Consider the following 24,822-nt stretch of genomic DNA (forward strand, 5'->3'; position numbering starts at 1 on the left):
TCGCGAGCGCTTCGAGGAGTGCTTGGCTCACCCTGCCGCGTGCCGGGAGAATCGGACCCTCACAACCGTTTGGATTTGCCCTCTTCCTCCTTTTGAATATCCGAGGTCGGCGCCAGAATTGGAACGCGAGGCTGGGTTCTCCCTGTTTCCCGGTTCTGCCTTTGGGGAAGCGCGGAAGGAAAGGAAGGGCGTGCGCTTGATGACCGGCCCCTTCAGTCTCTCCCTGGGCGTGAGGTTCCCTCTTGCGCTGCTGTGAGGACGCGTCCTTGCACATCTGGCCGCAGGTGTGTTTGTTAGCAGAAGTGGAAACTGATGCATGGAGAAGGGGAGAAAAGCCTTTCTTCTACACACTCCCCAAGGACCCCAAAGACCTTGTAAATCGATCCTGTGTCCAGACACGTGTACTTGAATGATCATCGGAGAAGGGCTTAAATACTGGAGCAGAACGTGGGAACTCCTAGCATTTTAAGGGATTCGCGTGTATTTCCAAAAATGATCGTTGACCACCGTCCAGCACCGGCAGTGTGGGATCCGTGAGCGTTTCGCCCTCCAGCGGCTTCAACATGTTCTCCCGTTGGTTACCTGGGCTAAATAGGGGTTTGGCCACACCCACCGGAAGGATCGTGCAGCTGGTCGGGCGGTCTCTATCCAGAAGTCTGCAGCTGAGCTCACGACAGAGCGTTCCAGGTGAAAGCCGTGAGGAGCTCGTGGCCTCCGGACCGCACTTTCTCCTCTTCTCCATTCCCCGCTAGTCTTAACTGGATGGATGGTCAAAATGTAAAAGCAGATCATTCACCCTCTTCCTTTCTTATACTATAGTGTTTGTTTTCCTGGAGTTTAAAAAGACCGGAAAATGAGCCACATAGATAGGCTTTCAGTTAATGTTACTAAATCTCAAAATTTTTAAGTGTACATGGTGACTGTTCCACTTTCACACTAAAGTTAGTCACTGCACCATCCAACTTCCGTGATTCCTAAGGTCCTATTGGGTATGGGAAGGATCTGTGCTGAGCTATTAAGAATAGGGTAATTTTAGGACCGGTCAATGCAAATGCTTGGTGATGAAAAAAATTTTGATTTCCTAACATAAGGCAAAAATTTAAGACAGTTATTTAGTTGGCTTTTGACACATTTACCTTTGACATTAAAGATTTAATAGTAATTGAATCAAATTACGAACTTAGATTTACTTTATAAATTTTATCCATGGACATGAAATACCTAAGATGATGCGACTTGAAGTCTTTATTTTTGAGCAGTTTGGAAATAGATTTTTAATCTTGCTCTTTTCTTTTTTCTTTAGAACTCAGTAGCTTTGTTGCCCGGACCAACACGTGTGGAGAGTTGCGTGCTTCGCACTTAGGCCAAGAAGTCACCTTGTGTGGATGGATTCAGTACCGAAGGTAAATTGACGCAGACGGTGTAAGAATGCATAGTGTTGTCAGAAGAGTAAAAGCTTTGCAACTCCTACAAGATTCTCAAAATTCGTTACGTTTGCCATTTTGTTTTGAAAGGCCCAAATAGTGTTACTCTAAGTAAGTACCACTAGCATGTTGAAGGGTATAATAAGGAAGTGTGATCCACCAATGAACAGAAATGCCCCTTGGCTTACAAGAGTTGAAGTCTCCTGACAAGAAAATTCTGAGATGTCCTAAATTAAATTACTGCAGGTCAGAGGGTGAAGGAAGAGATAAAGGGGTTAAGTTGATTAACAGCTATAGTGCAAAACCAACAAAAGACTGCTCACACTCCTTAGTGCAGTGGTCGGCAAACTCATTAGCCAACAGAGCCAAATATCAACAGGACAACGACTGAAATTTCTTTTGAGAGCCAAATTTTTTAAACTTAAACTACATAGGTAGGTACATTGGTATTAACTTCATTAGGGTATTCCTAAGGCTTAGGAAGAGCCACACTCAAGGGGCCAAAGAGCCGCATGTGGCTCGCGAGCTGCAGTTTGCCGACCACGGCCTTAGTGTATGTTGGAATTCTAATTAACGTTCAGGTGGCTATTTCTGAGATTGTATAAAAAGAGTGAAGAGCCAGGCCTGTCAAACCCCAGCAGCCTCTGCTTCTTGTTCACAACTGGGCTTTACAGACTCTGCTGCTGTGCCCAGCCCATAGTCGCCCTGCTTCACCTTCACCTATTCCCTTTGTCTGTAGCTAATGTTCGTTCTTTCAGAACGGCTCCAAGCATGTCAGACGTGAGGCCAGCGGGCCCCATGCCTCATTTATTTAAGGCGTCACACCTTTCTCCCTGTTTCAGGTATAAAAACACTTGCAAAATTCGGGGATAACGGACCTACTGTTTTTTTTTCTATCTAACCATGCTGCTCCATGCCCCAAGACCAGTCTTTTTTTGTGTTGTTGTGGTTTTTGTTTTTGGGGGTTTTTTGTGTTTTTTTTTTTTTTTTTTTTTTTGGTAGCAATGGCCTAATAAACACTTTCTTTTAAAAAGACTTTCAGCCATGGACATAAGACACTGGGGGATAGGGGAGGCTAGGGGACTGTCTAGGGTGGGGGGGAAAAATTGGACACATATGTGATACCCTTTGTAATAAAAATTTAAAAAATTAAAAAAAAAAGACTTTCAGCCACGGAATTTAACTTTTTAGTTTAAAACTCCCAAGGACTAGTAATTGGGAATAGGCCAGCTAGTAAGCTCCAAGAGCATGAACAAGCTTATTTTATTCTAAATTTAGGTAGAGAACATGATTCTTTAAGATTAGAGCCCTTTTGTTGTTGTATTCTAGAACATTTCTGAATAATACAGTAATTCACATTGAAGAGTTCCAAATATATAGATAGTGTGACCTCTCTAAAGAATATGTCCCAAATGGATGGACATTTGACCCAGAAATTTGTTGATTTTATCTTCTCAAAATTAGAGGAGGTGCCCAGCCAGCATAGCTCACTGATTGAGCATCGACCTATGAACCAGAAGGTCATGGTTTAATTCCCAGTCAGGGCACATGCTGGGGTTGCGGGCTTGATCCCATGGGGCATGCAGGAAGCAGCAGATCAATGATTCTCTCTTATCCTTGATGTTTCTATCTCTCCCTCTCCCTTCCTCTCTGAAATCAATATATATATATTTTAAAAATCAGAGGGGGCTTTCTGAACCTCTTGTTGGTAGTAAAGACAATATGAAAAATGTAGATTGAATGCTAAAAATGTTGGGGTTTGGGGACCTTTTGATGGTTTACAGAGATATTAAATTAGTAGTTGGACCTCCTCTAGAAAATTTTAGATTGTATCTTTTTTTTAGGAAAAGGCTTTATATTGTTGTACTTCAGAAATGTCCAATCAGATGTTTTTAGTATCCTAAAATATTCTCTTGGATTTTAATATGTGGAAAGTTTTCAAATTTAATAAAATTTTCTTGTAAAGACCTAAGCCAGTGATGGCGAACCTTTTGAGCATACAGGAGCTACCACCTGGTGGTCAGTGAGCTCCCACAGCCAACCTCCTGTGGTCCCTCCCCCTGGCCAGCCAGCCCCAATTGGCCCTAATCACCAGTCAGGCTGAGGGACCCCACCCGTGCATGAATTTGTGCACCAGGCCTCTAGTATAGCCAATAAAAATTGAAAACAAAAAGAAGTTGTTTGGGTTTTTTTTTCATTAATAAGCTACATAGAGCCCTGGCTCGGTTGGTTGGAGTGTCATTCCATATACCAAAAGGTCAATGAAAGTTAAAACATATTTTAAATCTTTTCATTAATAAGCCATCTGGATAACATTAGTTAGCTGAATATCTATATATATCTGAGGTTTCAGGTTTGATCCCCAGTCAGGGTGCATTCCAGAGGCAACTCATCAATGTTTCTCTCTCGATGTTTTTTTTTTTCTCTCTCTCTCTCCCTTCCTTTCTCTAAAATCAATAAACATATCCCTAGGTGAGGATTAAAAAAAAAAAAGCTACATAGAAAGTTTCATGACTATCTATATATATAAAAGGCTAAGTGTCTGTCCATCCTATCAGTAGCTATGATGTGCACTGGCCATTTAAAAATGAACAGCACCACAGACCTGGCGCCGACAAACCAACGCTCAGCTTTCCCCAAGTGGGACACGGGCTCCACCACCACCCTGGAGCAACACCAAATCACAGCCAACACTGCCAAGACCCCATGGCACAAAATGCAGCCCACAGCCCAGCCCAGCCCAGAAACGGTCACTGTGGGCGCGGGGTAATAACATCACATAGCAACGCCCAGCTTCCTCTCCTTAGTGACTAGCTTCCTTGGAGTTTCTTCAGCCCAGGAACCCAACTTGCTTTATAGCCAGGTGCAAACATTTTATAGTTTAACCAAATGTTTGTGAAGCTTTTTCCCTTGCCTCATCTCATTTATCCTCAAGAAGTCCTGGAGTAGGTAGATAGGAGACTCGGTAGAATCCTATTTTCTTTTCATTAGTAAGACGCAAATATTGATATTAAAATATCAAAATATTTCTTGTAATTAATTTCCTTTCAATGTGCATGAATCCGTGCACCAGGACACTAGTAGTTAATAAAAACACATATTATTTATTATAATAAATGTGAGAAATTATATGGATCTTTTTTTTGTTTAGTTTGCTTTGCCTGCTTAAATTTTGGGCTTAAAGATTTTATCCTAACATGTTCATTTTCTTCATTAATCAGGCAAAACATCTTCCTGGTGTTAAGAGATTTCCAGGGGCTTGTTCAAGTTCTCATTCCTCAGGATGAGGTAATGGAAGGTTTCCTACTGTTACTGAAAACCTCTTTGATGCTGTGGTCAGGGTAACTAAATACGTTTGAGGTTTGAAATTCAAAAGTTAATAAAAAGTTAAAAAAAATACAAACAACATTGAGACAAATGACAAACTGGGGGAAAATGTTCATCACAAACATACACCTATATAAATATAAGACATTTGTTAATGAGCACATCAAATACAGGGGCTAATTTTGCTAATATCTAAAAGGTTACTATAGATCAAATTAAAAACAAAAACAGTGACCCAGCAGAAATATGAACCTAGGACATGAACATAAAATTTACAGAAAAGAAAAAGGAAATATAAATGTCTTTTAGATGTATGAAATATGCCCGACCTCACTCATAGGTAGAGAGATAACTACACAGAATTGTTATTTTCGACACACGGATTGACAACACACTGCTTGGGAAAACAAGTGTTCCTACATTCATGGAGGGAGTCCAAATGGCACTAGTTCCATAGAGGGCAATTTGGCAACATCAAAACTAGAAGTGCATCTATCCTTTCAACCATCCCTTCCACTTCTAGTCAGTTATCTTAGAAGCATCTTACACCTAGACTTACACAAATGCAAACTGACATAAATATAAGGTTTTTTCATTGCGGGATTATTTTTAATAGAAACAAAACAATTGGGAAAAACCTAGTTGTTCCCCCAATAAGACAGTGACATAAAAAATGCACATCCTGAGAGCCATAGTAAAAAGGTTAAAGTAGCTCTTTATGAACTAATATGGAAAAAGAAAGGTATGTTGATAGAGGAAACAAAACAGGAGTGCTATCATCTGTATTAAAAAGGAGGTGTGCATGTGTGTATTTCATGATGTGTCCCTGGAAGGATCCGTGAGTGTCTGGGAAGAGAAACTAAAGGGCAAGGATAGGAGGGAGACTTCACAGTATATCTGTTCGTTTCCTTTGAAGTTTGAGCCTTGTGAAGGTACTACTTGCTAAAAATAATTATTACGATTAGATGAAATAAAGCTCTCTCATCATAGTTGTTGGGCAACATTGGTTTCTATTGTAATGCTTGTATGCCTAAGAAAAAATTTATTTACTCAGCTTTTAGTGTTTGAAATAAAAGCAATGAATTATCTCAGGACCTAGAAATGAGCATAGCTGACCTTTATTTATTTATTTTTTTAAATATATTTTATTGATTTTTTACAGAGAGGAAGGGAGAGGGATGGAAAGTTAGAAACATCGATCAGCTGCCTCCTGCACACTCCCTACTGGGGATGTGCCCGCAACCAAGGTACATGTCCTTGACCGGAATCGAACCTGGGACCCTTGAGTCCGCAGGCTGATGCTCTATCCACTGAGCCAAACCGGTTAGGGCCATAGCTGACCTTTAGACTCCATTATTGCTGTGGGACTTAACTGACCTGAAGACTAACTCTGGAAATAGTTGCCTTTCAAGTATGTATGTGGGATTTTTGTTTGCATTAATCATTTCTTTCCTTATTTCCCTTTAAGAAAAACATTGTTACACTCTTAGTTAAGAGTTTGACTTGCTGTATTAACTGGAGTCAAAATTGTCAGGCAGTTTACCAAGTTCTTTAATAAAGTCATTAAGGGCAGCCCCAGTATTTACAGCAATTAAGCTCTGAGTATTATCATTTTTCTAAACCATAGACTAGAGTTAGCACAGGTTCCTTTAAATTCATGTGTTTCTTGGAACTGTTTCCCCCTCTTTTTCTGTAGTCCGCTGCTTCCGTGAAGAAGATTTTATGTGACGCCCCCATGGAATCTGTGGTGCAAGTGTCTGGGACAGTGGTTTCCCGGCCTCCAGGACAAGAGAACCCAGTTAGTAGTTTAGACACTGTATCTGTGTAAATTTCACCGTATACACTTGCACTGTCTGTCTACACATTCAGGTAACAGAGGCTGAGCACCTATTGGACATCAGGCACTAAAGCTCTGTAAGTTCTATGAATGAACCTGCAGATTTCAAAATCTTCACTATAAATACACACACTGATATAAATATGCATGTTAAGATATTTGTTAATGATCATATCAGCCACAGGTATGCATAAGAATGTCAAAATCATGTATAGACATTTATGACACTCTGTCCACTGGGCCACACCAGCTAGGGCATGTATAGACATTTAGACTACACACTAAGCACCTGTGTACTTTACATACATAAGTAAATAATGTATTTTACAAATGTTCACTGTTTACATATCCTGATGAGTAAATTTTTAAATAGGTCTCTTCTCTCTCTCTTTAAGAAAATGCCAACAGGTGACATTGAAATCAAGGTTAAAACGGCTGAACTTCTGAATCCGTGCAAGAAGCTGCCCTTTGAAATTAAGGACTTTATGAAGGTGCCATCCTCTGTTATTAATAAAACTAGTAGCCCTGCACATGAATCCATGCGCCAGTAGGTTGCTGCTGCCCTTCTGTAGCTCTCCACCTGCTGCCCCGCCCTCCTGTAATTCCCCTCCCCTCTCCCCCCTCATAGCTTGCTGCCCTGCCCCCTCCTATAGCTCTCCGAAGCCTGCTTGTACCTCGCTGGCCCACCCTCCTGCTGATCTGTGACCTCGTCATTGCCGGAGTCCATTTATTGTCTTCACTAGCTGAGTTTAGACAGACACGCCCCAAAAGCTAGTAGTCATTGAAAGTCCTGGCAAAGGTCAGGGCTGTGCAGCACCCAGTTAATCCAGGAACCACTCAGTTAATTTAGATAATAATAGTGCTCCTCTTTCAGACACCAAACCCTACTCCATGCAGAACGTGGAGGGAGTCTTACTCGACAGGTCGTGAAGCACTTGGTCGTTACGCCTCAAGGTGTAACAGCTAATTAGCATATTCCTCTCTTATTATATAGGATAGAGTATCTAGAGAATGTTGATGACCAATAAAATGTTTTCAAGTTTTAAGAAAAACTTTAACTTCCATGGCATTAAGCATGTTGTTATAGATGTATCATGAATTGTTAGTTCCATAATTTCTTGATGAACCCTTCTTAAATAATGACAATTCATTAAGCTGCTGGAGTTCCTAAACAGGTGGACTGCTTATCAGACAGCTTGAAACATGATTCTGTCTTTAAGACTTGTGTTATTATTGCCCTGGCCAGTGTGGTTCAGTGGGTAGTGTCCACTGGGGCACAAAGGGTCTCTGGTTTGATTCCCGATCAAGGGTACATACCTGGGTTGCAGGTTCAATCCTTGGCCCCAGTTGGGGCATGTGTAGGAGGCAACCAATTGATGTGTCTGACATCGATGTTTCTCTCTCTCTCTTCTCTTACTTCGGGTGTTATTGTGTTCATGTCTTTTTGCTGCTTGTTTACATTTTGAAAGGAAATTTATGTCTAGCTTGGACATGGCCAAATAGCATAGGAGATCTTGCATCTATTAAGTTTAAAACTCTAACAGTGAAAAAGTGTTGGCTTGATTTCCCAAGCATATAAGTATTACTGTAATTCAGGATGTTCTTTACCAGTTTGAGGGGTTGATGAAGCTAGACAGCACTGCGTATGCACCCCCAGATAAATCTCAGCTATGTCACAATTATATATAGTTGTAGACCTGCATAGTCTGAGTGTGTAAACTGGTCAATACAGGGATTTTTAAATTAATTGCAAGGCCTCTTAGTCTTCCATTTTAAGTTCCCAATACTTAATCTTTTAATTAGAAAAGGCAGTGTAATTACAGAGTTGGCCTTGTGGGGAGGTGGGGAGAAATACCCAGTTAATCTTTCAGAAAGATAAGTGACAGTTCTTGTGTTTCTAGTATCAAGGAAATAAGCTACACCAAGAAAAGGGCTTTAAAGGCCCTTTTTTAAAATAAAAAGTTGTCAGCACAGAGATTTACAGCCTAGAAAGTAAGCGAAAGTCCCTCTGCTGTTCTTTGCATTTCTTACACTCTCAGTCCCATTCAGGTGATAAAGTTGTAGTTGTTTTTTACTCTAGTGTATATTATAAAAAGATCTTTGAAGACTCAATTACAGGTTTAACTGAATGGATAAATGTTTAGTATGATAGGCAAATTTCAGTCAGTGAAGGGTCACATTAATAATCCTATATAATAAAAGCCTAATATGCAAGCCGACCCAATGGCGGAATGACCGGAGGAACAACTGGTCGCTATGATGAGCGCTGACCACCAGGGGGCAGATGCTCAATGCAGGAGCTGCCCCCAGCCCGCAGGCCCCAGGCCGGCCAAGAGAGGTGTCAGCGGGGGCTCCCTGGTCACCCTGCCAGTCGCCCCACAGATCGGCCCTGATCGCTAACCCAGGCCTAGGGACCTGTGCATGAATTTCATGCACCAGGCCTCTAGTCATGAATAAAAAATGTAAGCTCTGTGCCAGTAACAAACTTAGAAGTGGTAGGAATCAAGGGTGGCGGTGTATATCCAAATGGTGGGAGCTAAAGATAAAGTTTTTGAAATTTCACACTCTGTATCTAAAGTTAGTATCTTGTTAATATTTGAAAAAATATTTAAACATAAAAATCTTTTAATTTGTTTAGAAAACAGAGGCTCTTCGTTTGCAGTATCGCTACTTAGACTTGCGCAGTTCCCAAATGCAGTATAACCTGCGGCTGAGGTCCCAGATGGTCATGAAAATGCGGGAATATCTCTGTAATCTACATGGTAAGGGAGATGCCTGCATGTTCTTGGAGCCTTTTAGCATCTCTTCTGTTCAGCAGTTTTACTGTATCCTCGCCTTAGCATCATTGGGTCTGATGTTGCCAGAGGTCTGGAATTCACTTAATGTATAAAGCAGTTTTTGAAGTTTAATTTCCAGGTGTTTTGTCCTAAAGCATAATTTAGTAATTTAGAGCATAATTTCGCTCCCTACTGGATCACAGATGCAGCCTTTTAAAGGTGATAGTGCATGTTACCTTAAGTATTTCCCATTACTACTGAAGGTCAGACAGCCCTTTGGTTGTTACACCTGTAAGTTTTTTAAATTCTTTGTCATGCTTAAGTAGCATTTGTTGTGAGCTCAGAAATGTCATGGGAATTAAATTTGACTCTTTAATTAGTCCTGGGATCTTTTCCTACTATATTTATGTATTTTATGTTATTTTTGCTATGCTAGCAGAATATTTAAAAAAACAAAACAGTTCATAGACAAGTACGAATTATTTCCTTACAAAAGTATCAACTTTATGAACAGAATAGGATTTCATGAAAATGTTCAGCTTTCTTCTTGGGTTTATAGAAACCAGCTTCAGTGGGCGTGGTAACTTTTTCAGTCAAAATTCCTAATTAAGGGTAGCCTCAGATTATTGTACTATACCATAAACATCATATTTGACAAATTGTATCTATTAAATTCAAATGTCTCTCTCTTTTTAGGGTTTGTGGATGTAGAAACACCAACATTGTTTAAGAGGACTCCAGGAGTACGTATGAACCTACTGTAATGTGCTATTAGTTAGGAAACTGGACCACTTTGCATTTATATTCACTTGGTTTTACTTCTTTTACTGCCTCAAGATAATCACATTATCCAGATTTTCTTAAGAGCTGAGAAAGTTGCCAGTGAAGCAGAGGTGCTAGCAGGCAAAGCCCCGTCTGCATCTCACCTGCTCACATTCCATTTTCTCTCTGGGGATGTGAGTGGATCCTGTTGCCAAGGCCCACGCTGCACCCCCAACCCCAACCCCAGTGTGTATCCTTCCCTCAACTGAGGTGGACACTTAAAGACCCTGAGCTTGCCCTTCTCACCTGCAGCAGGGCCTTAGGAACTCGGAGTTGGGGTTTCGCCATCCCTGCTCCATGGTCTAGGAGAGAAAACAGGACTTAGGGCTGAGCAGAAGTCACACCTACTGCTTTGGGTACAGCAGCTCGTTGAACCAGGTCTGAGCACGCATTGTAGCCCTGTGTTCTCTAGGTCTCAATTGTATTCACTTAAGAGGGGTTCATAGGCTACAGTTTCCAAGACCCAACACACTCCCCAATCCTTGGATTTACATTGGGTTTCCCGGGCATTTTAATTCAGGATGAACCTTTTCACATGGAAAATGCTAAAAGCAGCTTAGGAACAAGTAAAATAGCATCTTCTAGCCATTCGGTTCATAGTGATGTTGAAGAGTTGAGTGCAAAAGCAGGGTGGGAGAGGGTAAAGAGGGGATAAATGGTGATGAAAGGAGACTTGACTTGTGTACACACAGTGCAATATACAAACGATGTATTATAGAGAATTATACACCTGAAACCTATAATTTTTATTGACCAACGTCACCCCAATAAATTTAATTTTTTTACAAAAAGAGTTGCGTGCAACAAATGTGAGGTAGATGAACTAATCTGGGAGACACGCGTGTCAGAGGTGACACAGAAACATTTTTTTGGTTGATTTTTCTTTGTTAAATGGCATTTAAATATATAAAATAAATATCAAAAATATAAGTCTTTGTTTTAGTATGGTTGCAAATATCAAAAAATTTCTATATGTGACACGGCACCAGAGTTAAGTTAGGGTTTTTCAAAATGCTTACATGCCGGGTTCAAAAGGTTCGCCATCACTGCTTTAGGTCCTTTAGTTAAACTATATTTTTCCTTAAAAGAAAAGGGAGTTGAAAAAATAGTATGGGTCAATATTTTGAGATAAAAATCTTTGTATTCTATTTGAGTTTTGAGTTTTATAGATGCAGATCAATAATGAATTGGTTCCCTAACTATAAATCCCTTGTTCATTAAGAACTGACATTTCTAAACCTTGATGTTCAATCTATTTATACAATATCTGGACTTATAAAACTGTAGTTTAATTTTAAAAAGCAGGTAGGAATTATGTGAATAGGAATTGAGAATTCATTTCAACAAGCATACATTTAATACCTACTATATCCGAACATTTAAAGCCTACTGTGTGCAAGCCTTTAGGGGACTAAAAGGTGAACAAGAAATGATTTGTCATTTGAGGACTTTGCTCATTGCATCATTTAGTTCATTGATGAGCTGAAGTGTCAGCTTCCACCAGTTCTTGGGTTTGTTTGTTTTTAATAATGTCTCCTGTCTCTCCCTCCCCACCCCTCTCTCATTAAAAGGGTGCAAAAGAGTTTGTGATACCGTCCAGGGAACCTGGAAAGTTCTATTCTCTCCCTCAGAGTCCACAACAGTTTAAGCAGCTTCTGATGGTTGGTGGTTTAGACAGGTGAGCTTTCATTATGTTAGTAGTTGTCAGGAAAGGAAAAGTGGGACAGGAAAGGGAAAAGGAAAAAAAGTTGCCTGCATTTTTTTTTAATATATTTTTTTATTTCAGAGAGGAAGGGAGAGGGAGAGAGAGATAGAAACATCAATAATGAGAGAGGCCCTAGCCGTTTTGGCTCAGTGGATAGAGTGTCAGCGAGGAATTAAGGGTCCCGGGTTCGATTCTGGTCAATGGCACGTACCTCAGTTGCAGGCTCAATCTCTGGTCTGGAAGCGTGCAGGAGGCAGCCAACCAATGTTTCTCTCTCTCTCTGTCTCACCTCATTTCCACTATCTCTAAAAAAAAAAAAAAAAAAAAAATCAATGGAAAAATATCCTCTGGTGAGATTAACAAAAAAATTAAAAAATAATGAGAATCATTGATAGGCTGCCTTCTGCACGCCCCCTACTGGGCATCAAGCCTGCAATCTGGGCATTTACCCTTGACCGGAAATCAAACCTGGGGACCCTTAAATCCACGGACCAACACTCTTATCTACTGAGCCAAACCAGCTAGGGCTACCTGAACTCTTAAAAGAAGGTTAGAAAATGTATGAGCATTTGGGAAATATATGCAGAACACTCTAAAAATATGTAGTCATTCTTTAGTAAAGATTTATTGGGTGGCCACTGTGTGCAGAGCTATAAGCTAGTAAACGTGGCAGGGGATTCAAAACAGAATAGCTTTTGCTCTCAAGGAATTAATGAATCTAGTTAGACAGAATAGGATAATAAATAAAACCAACTGAGATAAACAAAAAAGGAGTGCATTGAGAGTTGCAGGGTAGATGTTAAGAGGTTTGAAATTATATTGTTTGGGACGTATATGTGAGCTGGGTCTCCTGGGACAGAGTTCATTTTAGCAGATTGAGTTGAAAGTTGAATGGCATAGCACAGGAAAGCTCAAGTGTATTCATGGAGCAACAAGTAGTTCAATTTGGCCAAGGCACAAGAGTCTGTGTGAAGAAGCATGAACTGCCTTGCATGCCAGTCTCATATGTAAATATCCAAAGGTCCCATTGTATATTTCTAAAGCAATATATAGAATAGTTGAATTCTGGGTCAGCTGTGTATGTACCTGATTAGATTAGGACAGTGGTTGGCAAACTGCGGCTCGCAAAAAGAGCCACACTCAAGGGGCCAAAGAGCCGCATGTGGCTCGCGAGCCGCAGTTTGCTGACCACTGGATTAGGGCGTCATAATAAATTTTTAAATTTCTTATATGCCCTTTAGGTACTATAATTAATTTATCTCATAGCCTACACAGCCATGAATTTTGGGGGAAATGTGTGTCTTATTAGAATCATGACTCAATTCATGCTATTTTTCTATTGTAGATATTTTCAGGTTGCCAGATGTTATCGAGATGAAGGCTCAAGGCCAGACAGACAGCCTGAGTTTACGCAGGTACAAAGCTATATTCACTTGTCTCTTACTCATGCAGCCTCACTGCAGCCCAGTGTCTCCAGACCAGGACAGTAGTCAGATAGACTTCTCATTACATCTTATCCATCAGATATTTAGTGAAACTGGCCTACAGTGGAGGCATTCATTATTTAACTTTTGACATATTTCATATGTCATTTTTATAAGGATTTTGGCCACCAACTAAGGGATGCCAAAGATCCCATAGCATTTTCATAGTCATGATAAAGTTCTTAAAAAACCTCTTGTACATTAAGGACTAAAGTTCTGTATGTTGATTTTTACTCTGCCTACTCTGGGCACTCATGAGCTGCTATGATTTGGTTTCTGTTTGGTAGCATATGAATCTGTGATGAAGCACAAAAATCATAAGTTTTGAAGGTGAACAGCCTGGGATCAAGTATAGCTTTACTACTTACTAGCTGTACATACACGGGCAAGTGACTTAGCTGCATGAGGCATGGGTAGTTATAGGAACTAACCAAGGGGATGATGTATGTAAGCATTCGCACAGTACCTGACATAAAACAGATGTACAGCCCTGCTAGTGTAGCTCAGTGGTTGAGCGTCGACCTATGAACCAGGAGATCACAGTTCAATTCCTGGTCAGGGCACATGCCTGGGTTGCGGACTCTATCCCCAGTAGGGGCATGCAGGAGGCAGCGAATTGATTCTCTCATCATTGATGTTTCTATCTCTTTCTCCCTCCTTCTCTGAAATTTAAAAAAAAAATTAAACACACAGATGTACAATAATATTAATTCCCTCCATGTATTAAGCACTTATGTCCAGAATCCTGTAGTAACTTAAAACAGAGAAATATATGAATATGTACATAGTGATATTATGGCTGTTCCAGTTAGTTTCCATGTGTTATTTGGTTTCAGATTGACATAGAGATGTCTTTTGTAGACCAGACCGGGATCCGGAGTCTAATTGAGGGTTTGCTGCAGTATTCCTGGCCCAGTGACAAAGGGCATGTAGGGGTGCCTTTTCCTTCTATGACTTTTGCTGAGGCTTTGGCCAGCTATGGAACTGATAAACCCGACACTCGCTTTGGGATGAAGGTACTTTCGATGCTTCAGTTTCCCAGATCTCTGCCCCCAATAGTCCTGCAGTCTTTTGAACCACTCTGAAATTTACAACCAGTTGCACACACTGTTGTATCATATTTTCTGTTGTTGCCTTAGCTTGTTACCTGTGTTGTTTTGGAGCTACAGCAAGAGAGGATAATAGTCTGTTAGCATCGCAATACCTTTATCTACTATGTTCCAAAACCAATTTTCAGACAGCAAGATTCTTGCTATAAAGTTTATATTATTGATAAATTATCAATTATATGGACACAAATGATAACTTGAAAGGAAAAACAAAAAAACCCTGTTCTTTCCTCTTTAATTTTTCTTAAGCCAACTAAAATGGCACTTGGAAGGCCATTAAGAGATATTTATCCCTTTTCTGTGGTATTAAAAGAGCTCAAACCTATGGAAAATTTTTTCAAATTATTAAGGTCAATACATATTTAACTATAAGGGTCAGGGGAGGATGTACGTGGTGCAGTTTCCGTTGGCAAGCCTCTCATTATTTGCTCTTAGAGAGCAACAGCCCTTTGTCTGTGTGATGCTGGTGACATTACCGCATCTGTTCTCAGTTCAGGTCCCTCAGAAATTGAGTCCTGCCTCGTCTACAAATAGGCAGTGCTCAGTTCTTAGATTGAAAAACATTTGCTACACAAAGTCCTAACTGCCTACTCACAGCTGATGCCAAAAAACAAAAATTTAAATATTCCAAAACAAACACTCCTTGTTTCTTGTTTCGGAATATGGAATAGTGGTTCTTAAGTCAGACTGCTTCAGTTGTGCTTCTGCCACTACTAGCTGTGTCATCTTGGGCAAGTTTTTGCCTTCTCTGTGCTTTGGTTTTTGCATTTATTAAATGGGGATAATAAGAGTGCCTCCCTTATACTTTTGTTTTACGGATGAGATGAATTAATACTATTGAAGAGTACATTAGCACAGCCATAGTGCCCAGCCCATCCATGACTATCACTCTACATGAATGCACTTTGTAGATGTTAACAGCTCTATTTTCTTTAAAAACTTGTTTATAAATGTTTTAGTTACCCTTTTTTTAACCCACTTTCCAGATTGTAGACATCAGTGATGTGTTCAGAAGCACAGAGGTTGGATTTCTTCAAGATGCACTTAGTAAACCCCAAGGAACTGTCAAAGCCATACGCATCCCTGAAGGAGCAGTAAGTGAGGCACAATTCTGTGTGTTCTCTAGAACCTGTTTATGGGGAGTAAATATATTCGACATGGGCATGTCTAAACTTTAGAAAGGACAGTCCTCTTTAAATGGGAATATAATCTATTCAAATAAACTCAAAAATTGTTTTTTAAAAAAATGAATACTTACATATCTTTTTTTTTTAATATATTTTATTGATTTTTTACAGAGAGGAAGGAAGAGAGACAGAGAGTCAGAAACATCGATGAGAGAGAAACATCGATCAGCCGCCTCCCGCGCATGTCCCACTGGGGATGTGCCCGCAACCCTGGTACATGCCCTTGACCGGAATCGAACCTGGGACCCCCAGTCCGCAGGCCGACGCTCTATCCACTGAGCCAAACCGGTTTCGGCAATACTTACATATCTTTATGTAAAGTCTAAAAGTGTCCCTAAAAATATGGAGAACAATAAAACCTGATGAATATGACTTTATACTCAAGATCTAGAGCTTTTTTATTTTTTTCCCCTTTTAAACATTGCTGTAAAGTACACTTGCTTCATTTGGGGTCATTTCCACTAGTGATGAGCATAACATCGTATTCATATTCTGTCTCCAGCCTCGGTTTGTCCAGAGGCTCTCAGCTTAACCCAGCATAACCCTTGCATGTTGGGTCTTGAATAAGATTACTATTTTGAAAGACTACTCATTCGGATATATAAGCATATTAAGTATATTCAACCTGGGGATAAGAATGCAGTCTCTTAATTACTTCATCTGTCCAGTGGAAAGTAATGTGGTGTCCATACCCTAGTCCAGACAGAATGAATGTACTCAGATGAGCTCTGTACAACATATATTGTTGTCATTATTTACCCCAATTTGAGGATGTCCATTCTTTCCCAAGTAGCTGATCAGACCTGGTGGGTCATGAACCCTGACTCCTCCTCTGTGTATCTCCCATACCTATTTAAGTGGCCCATGAATATTAGTTATGATGACATTGTCTTACTTAGAAAGACATTGAGATAATTTACAAAAAGTAAGATATAAAGAATTTTAAGAGATCTGAAATAATTAAATTATGAATCTTCATATTGACCTGAAAGTTATATTTTCTTTCACAATTCAGAATGTAAAAATTAATTTGGAACATTTATCCTGCATATTACCTGGAATACATGCACAGCTATTCCCAGTGAGACTTGCATACAGTGTTTGGAAAAAAATAAGCCCTATAACAAGCTTTAAGTTTTCGTTATTTGACAGCAGAAATTAAATTTGTATTTAATCCTACTCTTGTGATGGAAAGACACAAAATATATTTGTATTCCCTTTGCTATCATAAACATGTTTATGAAGCTAAGTGTCATACTGTTGAGTTTACTTTGATTTTCTTTCATCAGAAATACTTAAAAAGGAAAGACATTGAATCCATTAGGAAAATTGCAGCTGACCATTTTGATCAGGTAAGGATTAATTAGAGCAGGTTTTTTCCTGTCTTTTAGGGATTCAATATTTTTAACTAATAATTGCTTGAGCTCTTTCACCAATGTTAGTTTTGAGGATCTTGTTATTTCAGATCATTCTTCTACTTTTCCTTTTTATTTTTAAACTTAACCTTACCTCTTAGTTGAACTCACCGTTAATCAGAATGGAAGTTCAACCATAGCTTTTTAAAATAAACAACAGTACTTTAATCTGGTTAGGAAAATAAATAGAGCCCCATGTGCCCAAGATGTAAATGAAAGGGTGGCGGGCCTGAAGGAAAGCCTGAATTTATTGTTCCTCCTGTACCCTTTTTAAAAATTCTGAATACAACTTTGATAGACACCTGTCTTCTGGGCTTGGTTAATGGTAGAGCTAAAACGGGAGGAGCAGGAGTGGAAATGGGCATTTTTAACTCTCACAAAAAGTGGAAACTGCCTCGGCCATTTTGGAATCAATGACTTTAAACATAGTCATGTGGTTTTGGGGGTTTTTTTTTATATATATATATTTTATTGATTTTTTACAGAGAGGAAGGGAAAGGGATAGAGAGTTAGAAACATCGATGAGAGAGGAGCATCAATCAGCTGCCTCCTGCACATCCCCCACTGGGGACACGCCCGCAACCAAGGTACATGCCCGACTGGAATCGAACCTGGGACCCTTCAGTCCCCAGGCTTACGCTCTATCCACTGAGCCAAACCAGCCAGGGCTTGTTTTTTTTGAGTCATTAAAATCAGTGATACTTTGAAGAAAGGATCTAAAATATAAGACTTTATGCTCCATTCACTTGCAACTTGCCAAAAATTTGCAGAAATCTCATCTACTGACATCCCTCCTGACCCTTCATTCTCTTTGTTTTTCATTATGAGATTGCTTTTTAAATTCCTTTAGTATCATTTTGAAGGGGTTCAGGAGGGAATAGAGATAATCTCATGTAAGTTTTCTTCTATTGGGAACAAGAAATCTTTGTACTATAAGAAAACCCCACTTTTTTGAAAAATTTTAATCTTTTTATCACAGGAAGTCTTACCTGTGTTCCTGAAAGCCAATAGGAACTGGAATTCTCCGGTTGCTAAGCTTGTGATGGAGGAGCAAGGACTGGGCCTGATCAGACGAATGGAGAACCAGGAGGAGGACGTGGTCCTGCTAACGGCCGGAGAGCACAAGAGAGCAGTAAGAGAAGTTACCTCCACGCTCAGTGCTGCTGGGGTTGAATGGAACCCTCTTCTCCTGTGCAATTAGTAAACATTTGAAATTGACTGTTAATTTTATTAAATGGAGCTGCTCTGCATGAGTTTTTATATGAGTAAATATCTTTTTTTTTTTTAATCCTCACCCGAGGATATTTTTCCATTGATTTTTAAATATCAATGTGAGAGAAACACATCAATTGGTTGCCTCCTGCATGCACCCCACCAGGAGCGGGAGGAGGAGCCTGCAACTGAGGCACATGCCTTTGACCAGAATCGAACCCGGGACCCTTTGGTCTGCAGGCCATCGCTCTATCCACTGAACCAAACCGGCTAGAGCATATATGAGTAAATGTCTTTCAGCACTTTATAATGCACTGTTTAAAAACTAGTTTCTTCCTGGCCACTAGCCTCCATGGGCACTGCTCACAGGCTGGCTGTGGTTCTGATTAGGAAAGCCACTTAGGTAGAGAGCTGTCGGGACTCGATGTATAACTATGAAAAAATATGTTCAAAGTTTTGCAAATTAAGAAAATTTGGTAGTCACTAACTTTTATACATAATGCATTCCTGAAAATGTGGAGGACAGGTCAGACTGCTGGAGGGCTGCTGGCTGGCAGACACCTGGCCCTACTTGATCATGGCAGGATCCTCTTCCTTGGAGCAGCCGCTGGGAGTTGGTGAGGGCTGCCAGGCACTGGCCAACTCACTGTTCTTCAGCAGAAACACAGCAGACTGGATGTAGCTGAATGGGCCGTTGTAAAATATGCAGAAGTGGTATAGAAGTCAAACAAATACCGGAACTATACTGTAAAGGTCAGGAAGTACCGCTACTGTTACTATTGTAAAGAGAACAGAGGCTGAGAAGTTAAAAATTTGCACACACACACAGCTGGGATGTGGAGGAGCCAGATTTTATTCCTAATTCTCAGTCTGGTTCCCAAAGGTGTACTCTGAAGTTAACCTCTAATCCACCCTGCCTTTCTCTTAGCAGCAAGCATCGTTGAACATTAAGTACATGCCAGGCACTCCGCAGATCCTCATCACACCCTTCATCACACCTAAATGCACTGTGGCGCTTAGTGGACCACAGATCCTCATCACACCCTTCAGGGCAGTAAGGAAATCATGGGAGTAGGTGCCCATGATCTTGCACTGTACATGTCTTACCTCACTGTGTTGTCACCACAGCCTTCTGGAATAAATACTTTTATCTCCATTTCACTGTGGCAAAGGATGCAGAGATGTTAGTAGCAAACAGATCAGACTCAGGGCCATCAAGCTGGTACCTGTGCTCTCCCTTCCCCAATCACTGAGGGTGACAGTCCTTCTCGGACCATTGAGTGTGTCTTCTATTACTTGGCTAATCCTTTCTCAGAGGATGGCCTGGCTTTAGAATCCATATCCGTCATTGCTGACGACTCTGTCCCAGCAGTTACCTCAGTGTTCCTACCTTCTGTTTGCAGTGCTCCTTGCTGGGAAAATTACGGCTGGAATGTGCTGACCTTCTAGAAGCAAGAGGAGTGCTGCTCCGTGACCCAGCTCTGTTCTCTTTCCTTTGGGTGGTGGATTTCCCACTCTTCCTTCCCAAGGAGGGAAACCCCGGGGAGCTGGAGTCAGCCCACCACCCATTCACGGCTCCCCATCCCAGTGATATCCACCTTCTCCACACTGAGCCCGAAAAGGTACCACATCTGTGCTTGCAAATCAAAGGAACTGTGGGAAAAAACAAAGAACTTCAGATTTCAGTCTGACCCAGTTCTGGAAGCCCCAGCAGAAACCGTCGGTTTGAGTCAGTAGTTAACATTCTCTAATGTCGAGACTCTGCATCTTGTAGGTCCGTAGCCAGCACTATGACTTGGTTTTAAACGGCAGTGAAGTAGGAGGCGGCTCTATCCGAATCCATGATGCACCACTCCAGCGCTACATCCTGGAAACGTTACTGAAGGTAACATGTTCTAACCTGGCCTTGTTTGTGTCCGTTAAAATTTGTAATGAATGGAGGATTCACTAGATACAGGATAGTAGCAGCTTCTCTCTCTACCTTCAGTGTAAGTCTTTGAAAAGTAGGTAATAACTGGCAGTGCTTACTATATGCCAGGCACTGCTTAAATACTTCATAGGCACTGACACGTTTAATTCCCAAATGAATACCCAAATCCAGTGGTCTGTTCTTGGTCACCAAATTCAATGGCCCGTTCTTTGCCCTTAATCTCTCCTTCCTCCCAGCAGCATTTGACACTGTTGCTTCCTAATATCCCCCCTAGTCCCTTGACAGGACAATTCCCTGCTTTCATCCTAACCTTTGGAGCCATATCCTTGGTCTTACTGTTTGCATTATCAGTATAATAGCTGCATTTACTGAGCACCAGGCATTTCACTGCATGTTTTAATATCTGTGACTTGTCACATCACCTTGCTCTACTCTAAACCTCTTGAGGTCTTTTTTAACTCACCTTTGTTTTCCCTTTCACACCTAAATGCACTGTGGCGCTTAGTGGACCCTCAGTATGTATTTAAATGGAATTATCTTTTGAATTTCAGGAAGATGTGAAATTGCTCTCCCACCTGCTCCAGGCTTTAGATTACGGGGCGCCCCCTCATGGAGGAATTGCCTTAGGTAAACAGTCTGCCCTTTTTACAAGCCCAATTTCATTCACTGTGCTGAAATTTGGGCTCAGCTTAAGGGGGGTGGTGGATGGAGGAATAAAGGAGATAGGGATTGAGCCCAAGGGTTCTACAGATTTCATGTTTCGTTTTTATTTACCGTTATAAAGCTAAAACTTAACTCATCATTTGCATTTGAAAGATTAATAGAATGGAACTCTATGGTCTTAGCTCAAATTCCTGGGGGCTCAGACACCTTGGTAGGCGCCTGGAAGCCCTGCTGCCTAGCCCCAGCTTGTGTGAGTAGGAATGTGCAAGGGCCCTTCTGATGGACGAGGATGCTCACCTTGCTTCTTTTATCAAGGAAGAGTGTGGAAAGTTCACTAGATTGTGGACCCTCAACCACAGGGACCGCCTGTGTTCTTAGAGACTCCTACACAGCACCTAATTTTGTTTAGCCTTTAGTAAGCCCTTGCTAAGGGTATTACCTGCTGTCACTATGCATCCCAGTCGATGTAACTATTTTTCAGTCCTGAGCATTTTTCTAAAGTGAGATAAAAGTAACCTCACTGGGTGCAGCTTGGTAAAGGTTCTTATGTAAAGGTTCTCTGTAACCTTTGTAGAAAAACGAAGCCACTCCCACCCGCAGGTTACATTCTCATCTGTGAACTGTTTTACTCACAGGGTTAGACAGACTGATGTGCCTTGTCACGGGAGCGCCAAGCATCAGAGACGTCATAGCCTTCCCAAAGTCCTTCCGGGGACAGGACCTCATGAGCGATGCCCCAGATTTTATCCCTCCCGAGGACCTGAAGCCCTATCATATTCAGGTCTCCTGGCCAACAGACGCAGAAACAGAAAAGAACTCGTTGAATCTTCCGCACCATCCAGAAAGCTGAGCTTTTGGGTTTCATCCTCTGCTCCCTCTAGAGTTCTGCCAAAGATCTGACCCATCTTTAGGTGAAAGGACTCCAGCCAACATTCTTTACCACAATGAAGAACAGTACTCAACCTGGACCTGATAACATGCATACTTAGGGTTTTTGTTTGGGACTTTTTTGAAGTTTCTTTTCACTTGGAAAGGTGTGAAAGATGGCTCTTTGTTAGAATAATGTAATGGCTAAGCATCTTCTGATCATGTTTTCCCGTACCCAGAGAGTAGGTTGTTCACTTGGGACATAAGTAATCAGATCATGTGTGAATTGTGAGAAAATATTTGACCCTTTAGACTGGTGAGTTGTTGGTGGAGTCCGTTTAACCAGCTTCGTCAAGAAAATCCTGTGGCCGAGGCCGGTTTGGCTCAGTGGATAGAGCGTCGGCCTGCGGACTGAAGGGTCCTAGGTTCGATTCCGGTCAAGGGCATGTACCTGGGTTGTGGGCACATCCCCGGTGGGAGATGTGCAGGAGGCAGCTGATCGATGTTTCTAACTCTCTATCTCTCTCCCTTCCTCTCTGTAAAAAATCAATAAAATTTATTGAAAAAAAAAAAAAAAAAGAAAATCCTGTGAATTAAGCTGGACAATCATCATAATATAGTGAAAAGCAACATGATAAATGCCGAATATCACTGAAATGAAACTCACAAAATCCCAGTCATTGCTTCACTTTGAGCAAGTTACATAGGCCTTGCTTAATCTCCCTCCTGCTGTGTGAAATGCAAACAGAATTTGTCTGGCTGCCTCATACGGCTCTTCTCGCCAGAATCAGAGATCGCGTACGCAGAAGATAATGTGAGTGAAAATGCTTTGGAAAATTATAATGCATGACACAAATGTATGACTGTCCACCCATCTATAAACAAACAGATACAGCTGTGGATTTTATAATTTAAGATTAAACAAAACTGATTACCTGTAGTAAAAGAAAAAGTGTTTATTCATCAGTATTGATTATACTTCTATTTTTTTAAGTAATCCCTGAATACCTTTTCAATTGTACTAAAAACATTTACCTTAGACCAACCTCAAATGTGTAAGAGTGAAAAAAAAGTGTGTAAGAGTGAATACTGAGGCTCACTGTGATTTTCTTATATTGTGTGATTGGGGTCAAAGGGGAACATATGTAATATTTTCAATAATAAAGATTTAGTTTTTTTAAAAGCTTACGATTAATCATTATAAAAATGGGAACAAGGGAGGCCTGAATAAAATTGTTCTTTTTGACATTATCCTCACTTTTGCCTTGGCATTCTTTTGGTTTATAACGTATGAACACAAATTATATATCCAGGAAAAGCAAGGATGCCAGTGAGTGGAGCAGAGTGTGGTCAGGCACTAAGAGACAGCCTATATCCCTGTCTGTTTTTCTCAAGTGTTCTAAGCAATGCAATACTATGACCTATTCCAGGTCTCATTTCGGCTGCTCAGTGAGCTGGGAAGAACATATATGCTCTTCCCAACTGCAGAAAGCTGTTCCCCTGAAGTTTGTCCTTAACCCAGTCTCTCCTCATCTGTGGGCCCTGCCGCCAGAAAATCCTTGTTGGCAGGGCTCTCATGGTAAGAAAGGGTGTCCAACTCTGCCTGCCCTTTCTCAGTGGAGAGAACTTCTTGAGATGCCCTTTATTGGGTAGGAAAATGCAATTTCACATCTACTTATCCCACATGCATGTTACCTAATTTTTAATATAATAAAGTCACTAGTCACTGTTTAGAGCTTCATTCTAACCAAAATATTGTCTCTATGCTGGAGTTTCAGAAAACACCCCAAATCTGAGGATGTTTTCTGGGCTACAAATACCAAAAGCCCCAGGTCCCAGACATCAAAAAGTCCTGAATTGGCATCTCAGAGACCTAGTCACTGGGGCATCACTCAGCTTTCTTTAGTTCTGCCTCTCAGAAGAAAAAAAATGTTTATCCAAAATTCAAAGAAATGTCACTACTTTAGATCTTAATCATTGAAGTGACATTTTAAACATTTTCTCAAAAATTAAGGAAATATTAAGTTTGGAAACAACACAACCAGGACTTTGCAAACCAAACTAATTGTAAATTGGAAGCCAAATTTATTTCAAATCCAATCCCCAACCTCCTACGCAATTTAGATTTATTCTATGTTGCAAATTTTATAAACAAGGTAAACTGTTGGGGAAGGTCAGATGATGCCACTCCTGCTCAAAACCCTTCGGTGGTTTCCTATCTCAGAGGAAAGCCAGTCTTTATATGCGCACCAAAGCCCTGAGAGCCTCTTACTACCTGACCACACTCTGCTCCACTCACTGGCATCCTTGCTTTTCCTGTTCCAGGCATGAGCCCAGCGCAGGCCTTTGCCCTAGCTGACCTGAGCAACTCTCTTCCAGATGTTATCTGCTCTGTTCACTCCCTAATCCTTCTGCTTAAGTACTCCTCAGTGAAGATTTCCTGGACAACCATACTCAAAAGGATGAGCCTGTTCCCCACCAGCACCCTCTGCCCCTTTCCCTGCTTTTTCCCTGTCGCATTAATCACATTTTAGTTTGCCACACTAGAATGGAAACTCCAAGAGGGCAAATTTTATTTTCATGTTGTCTCTCCAATTACCTATTCCCAGCACCTAAAACACTACTTGGTTATAGTAGATATTCAGTAAACATGTCGGATAAAATTTAAATTAAATGAGTAACTAATACATGCGGACCTCTGGGCTGAGCTGAGGGGGCATGAAAATGAGAAAATCATGGTTTTCCTAGAGCAGGTGTTCCCAAAGTGGGGCACACATCCCACAGGGGGGCAAATTTGATGATTGAGGGCAATTTGAGTTAAGTGTTTTTGCATTTCTCATTGTCAAGGGCCTCATATACAACATATAAATATATATCATGACATACTTATGCATTTCAGTTCTTATGGTTTTTTTTTGTTTTTTTTTTTAATATATTTTATTGATTTTTTACAGAGAGAGATAGAGAGTTAGAAACATTTATGAGAGAGAAACATCGATCAGCTGCCTCCTGCACACTCCCTACTGGGTATGTGCCCACAACCAAGGTACATGCCCTTGACTG

At 40.8% G+C, this 24,822-nt stretch overlaps 2 protein-coding genes across 3 annotated transcripts in view; one reads left to right on the forward strand and one right to left on the reverse strand.

The window, feature by feature from the left end:
• CENPL (centromere protein L) overlaps positions 1-13,934 on the reverse strand; it is a 35,796-nt gene extending 21,862 nt beyond the window's left edge. Inside the window, exons 1-2 of the mRNA XM_006767014.2 lie at positions 13,843-13,934; positions 10,434-10,489 (exon numbers count right to left, since the gene is read on the reverse strand). Of these exons, the coding sequence (XP_006767077.2) occupies positions 10,434-10,489; positions 13,843-13,849 (63 nt within the window). The 5' untranslated portion in view covers positions 13,850-13,934. The remainder of the gene's footprint in view (positions 1-10,433; positions 10,490-13,842) is intronic.
• Positions 15-22,118, forward strand: DARS2 (aspartyl-tRNA synthetase 2, mitochondrial). 2 transcript variants are annotated; one of them, XM_006767013.2, is made up of 17 exons: positions 15-687; positions 1,304-1,403; positions 4,646-4,712; positions 6,448-6,549; positions 6,984-7,079; positions 9,227-9,350; positions 10,062-10,108; positions 11,759-11,865; positions 13,238-13,307; positions 14,213-14,392; positions 15,472-15,579; positions 16,962-17,024; positions 18,067-18,219; positions 19,703-19,921; positions 20,074-20,184; positions 20,781-20,856; positions 21,528-21,953. In XM_006767013.2, exons 1-17 carry the CDS (start codon positions 564-566, stop codon positions 21,740-21,742), a joined length of 1,962 nt encoding a protein of 653 aa, XP_006767076.1. In that variant the 5' UTR covers positions 15-563; the 3' UTR covers positions 21,743-21,953. The 2 variants fall into 2 exon arrangements, with proteins under 2 accessions (XP_006767076.1, XP_015421547.1); XM_015566061.1 differs by lacking the exons at positions 15-687; positions 4,646-4,712 and having other exon boundaries at positions 21,528-22,118.
• The last annotated feature ends 2,704 nt before the right edge of the window (positions 22,119-24,822 follow it).

Source organism: Myotis davidii, unplaced genomic scaffold (assembly GCF_000327345.1).
Source record: "Myotis davidii unplaced genomic scaffold, ASM32734v1 scaffold580, whole genome shotgun sequence".
Taxonomy (NCBI): Eukaryota; Metazoa; Chordata; class Mammalia; order Chiroptera; family Vespertilionidae; genus Myotis; species Myotis davidii.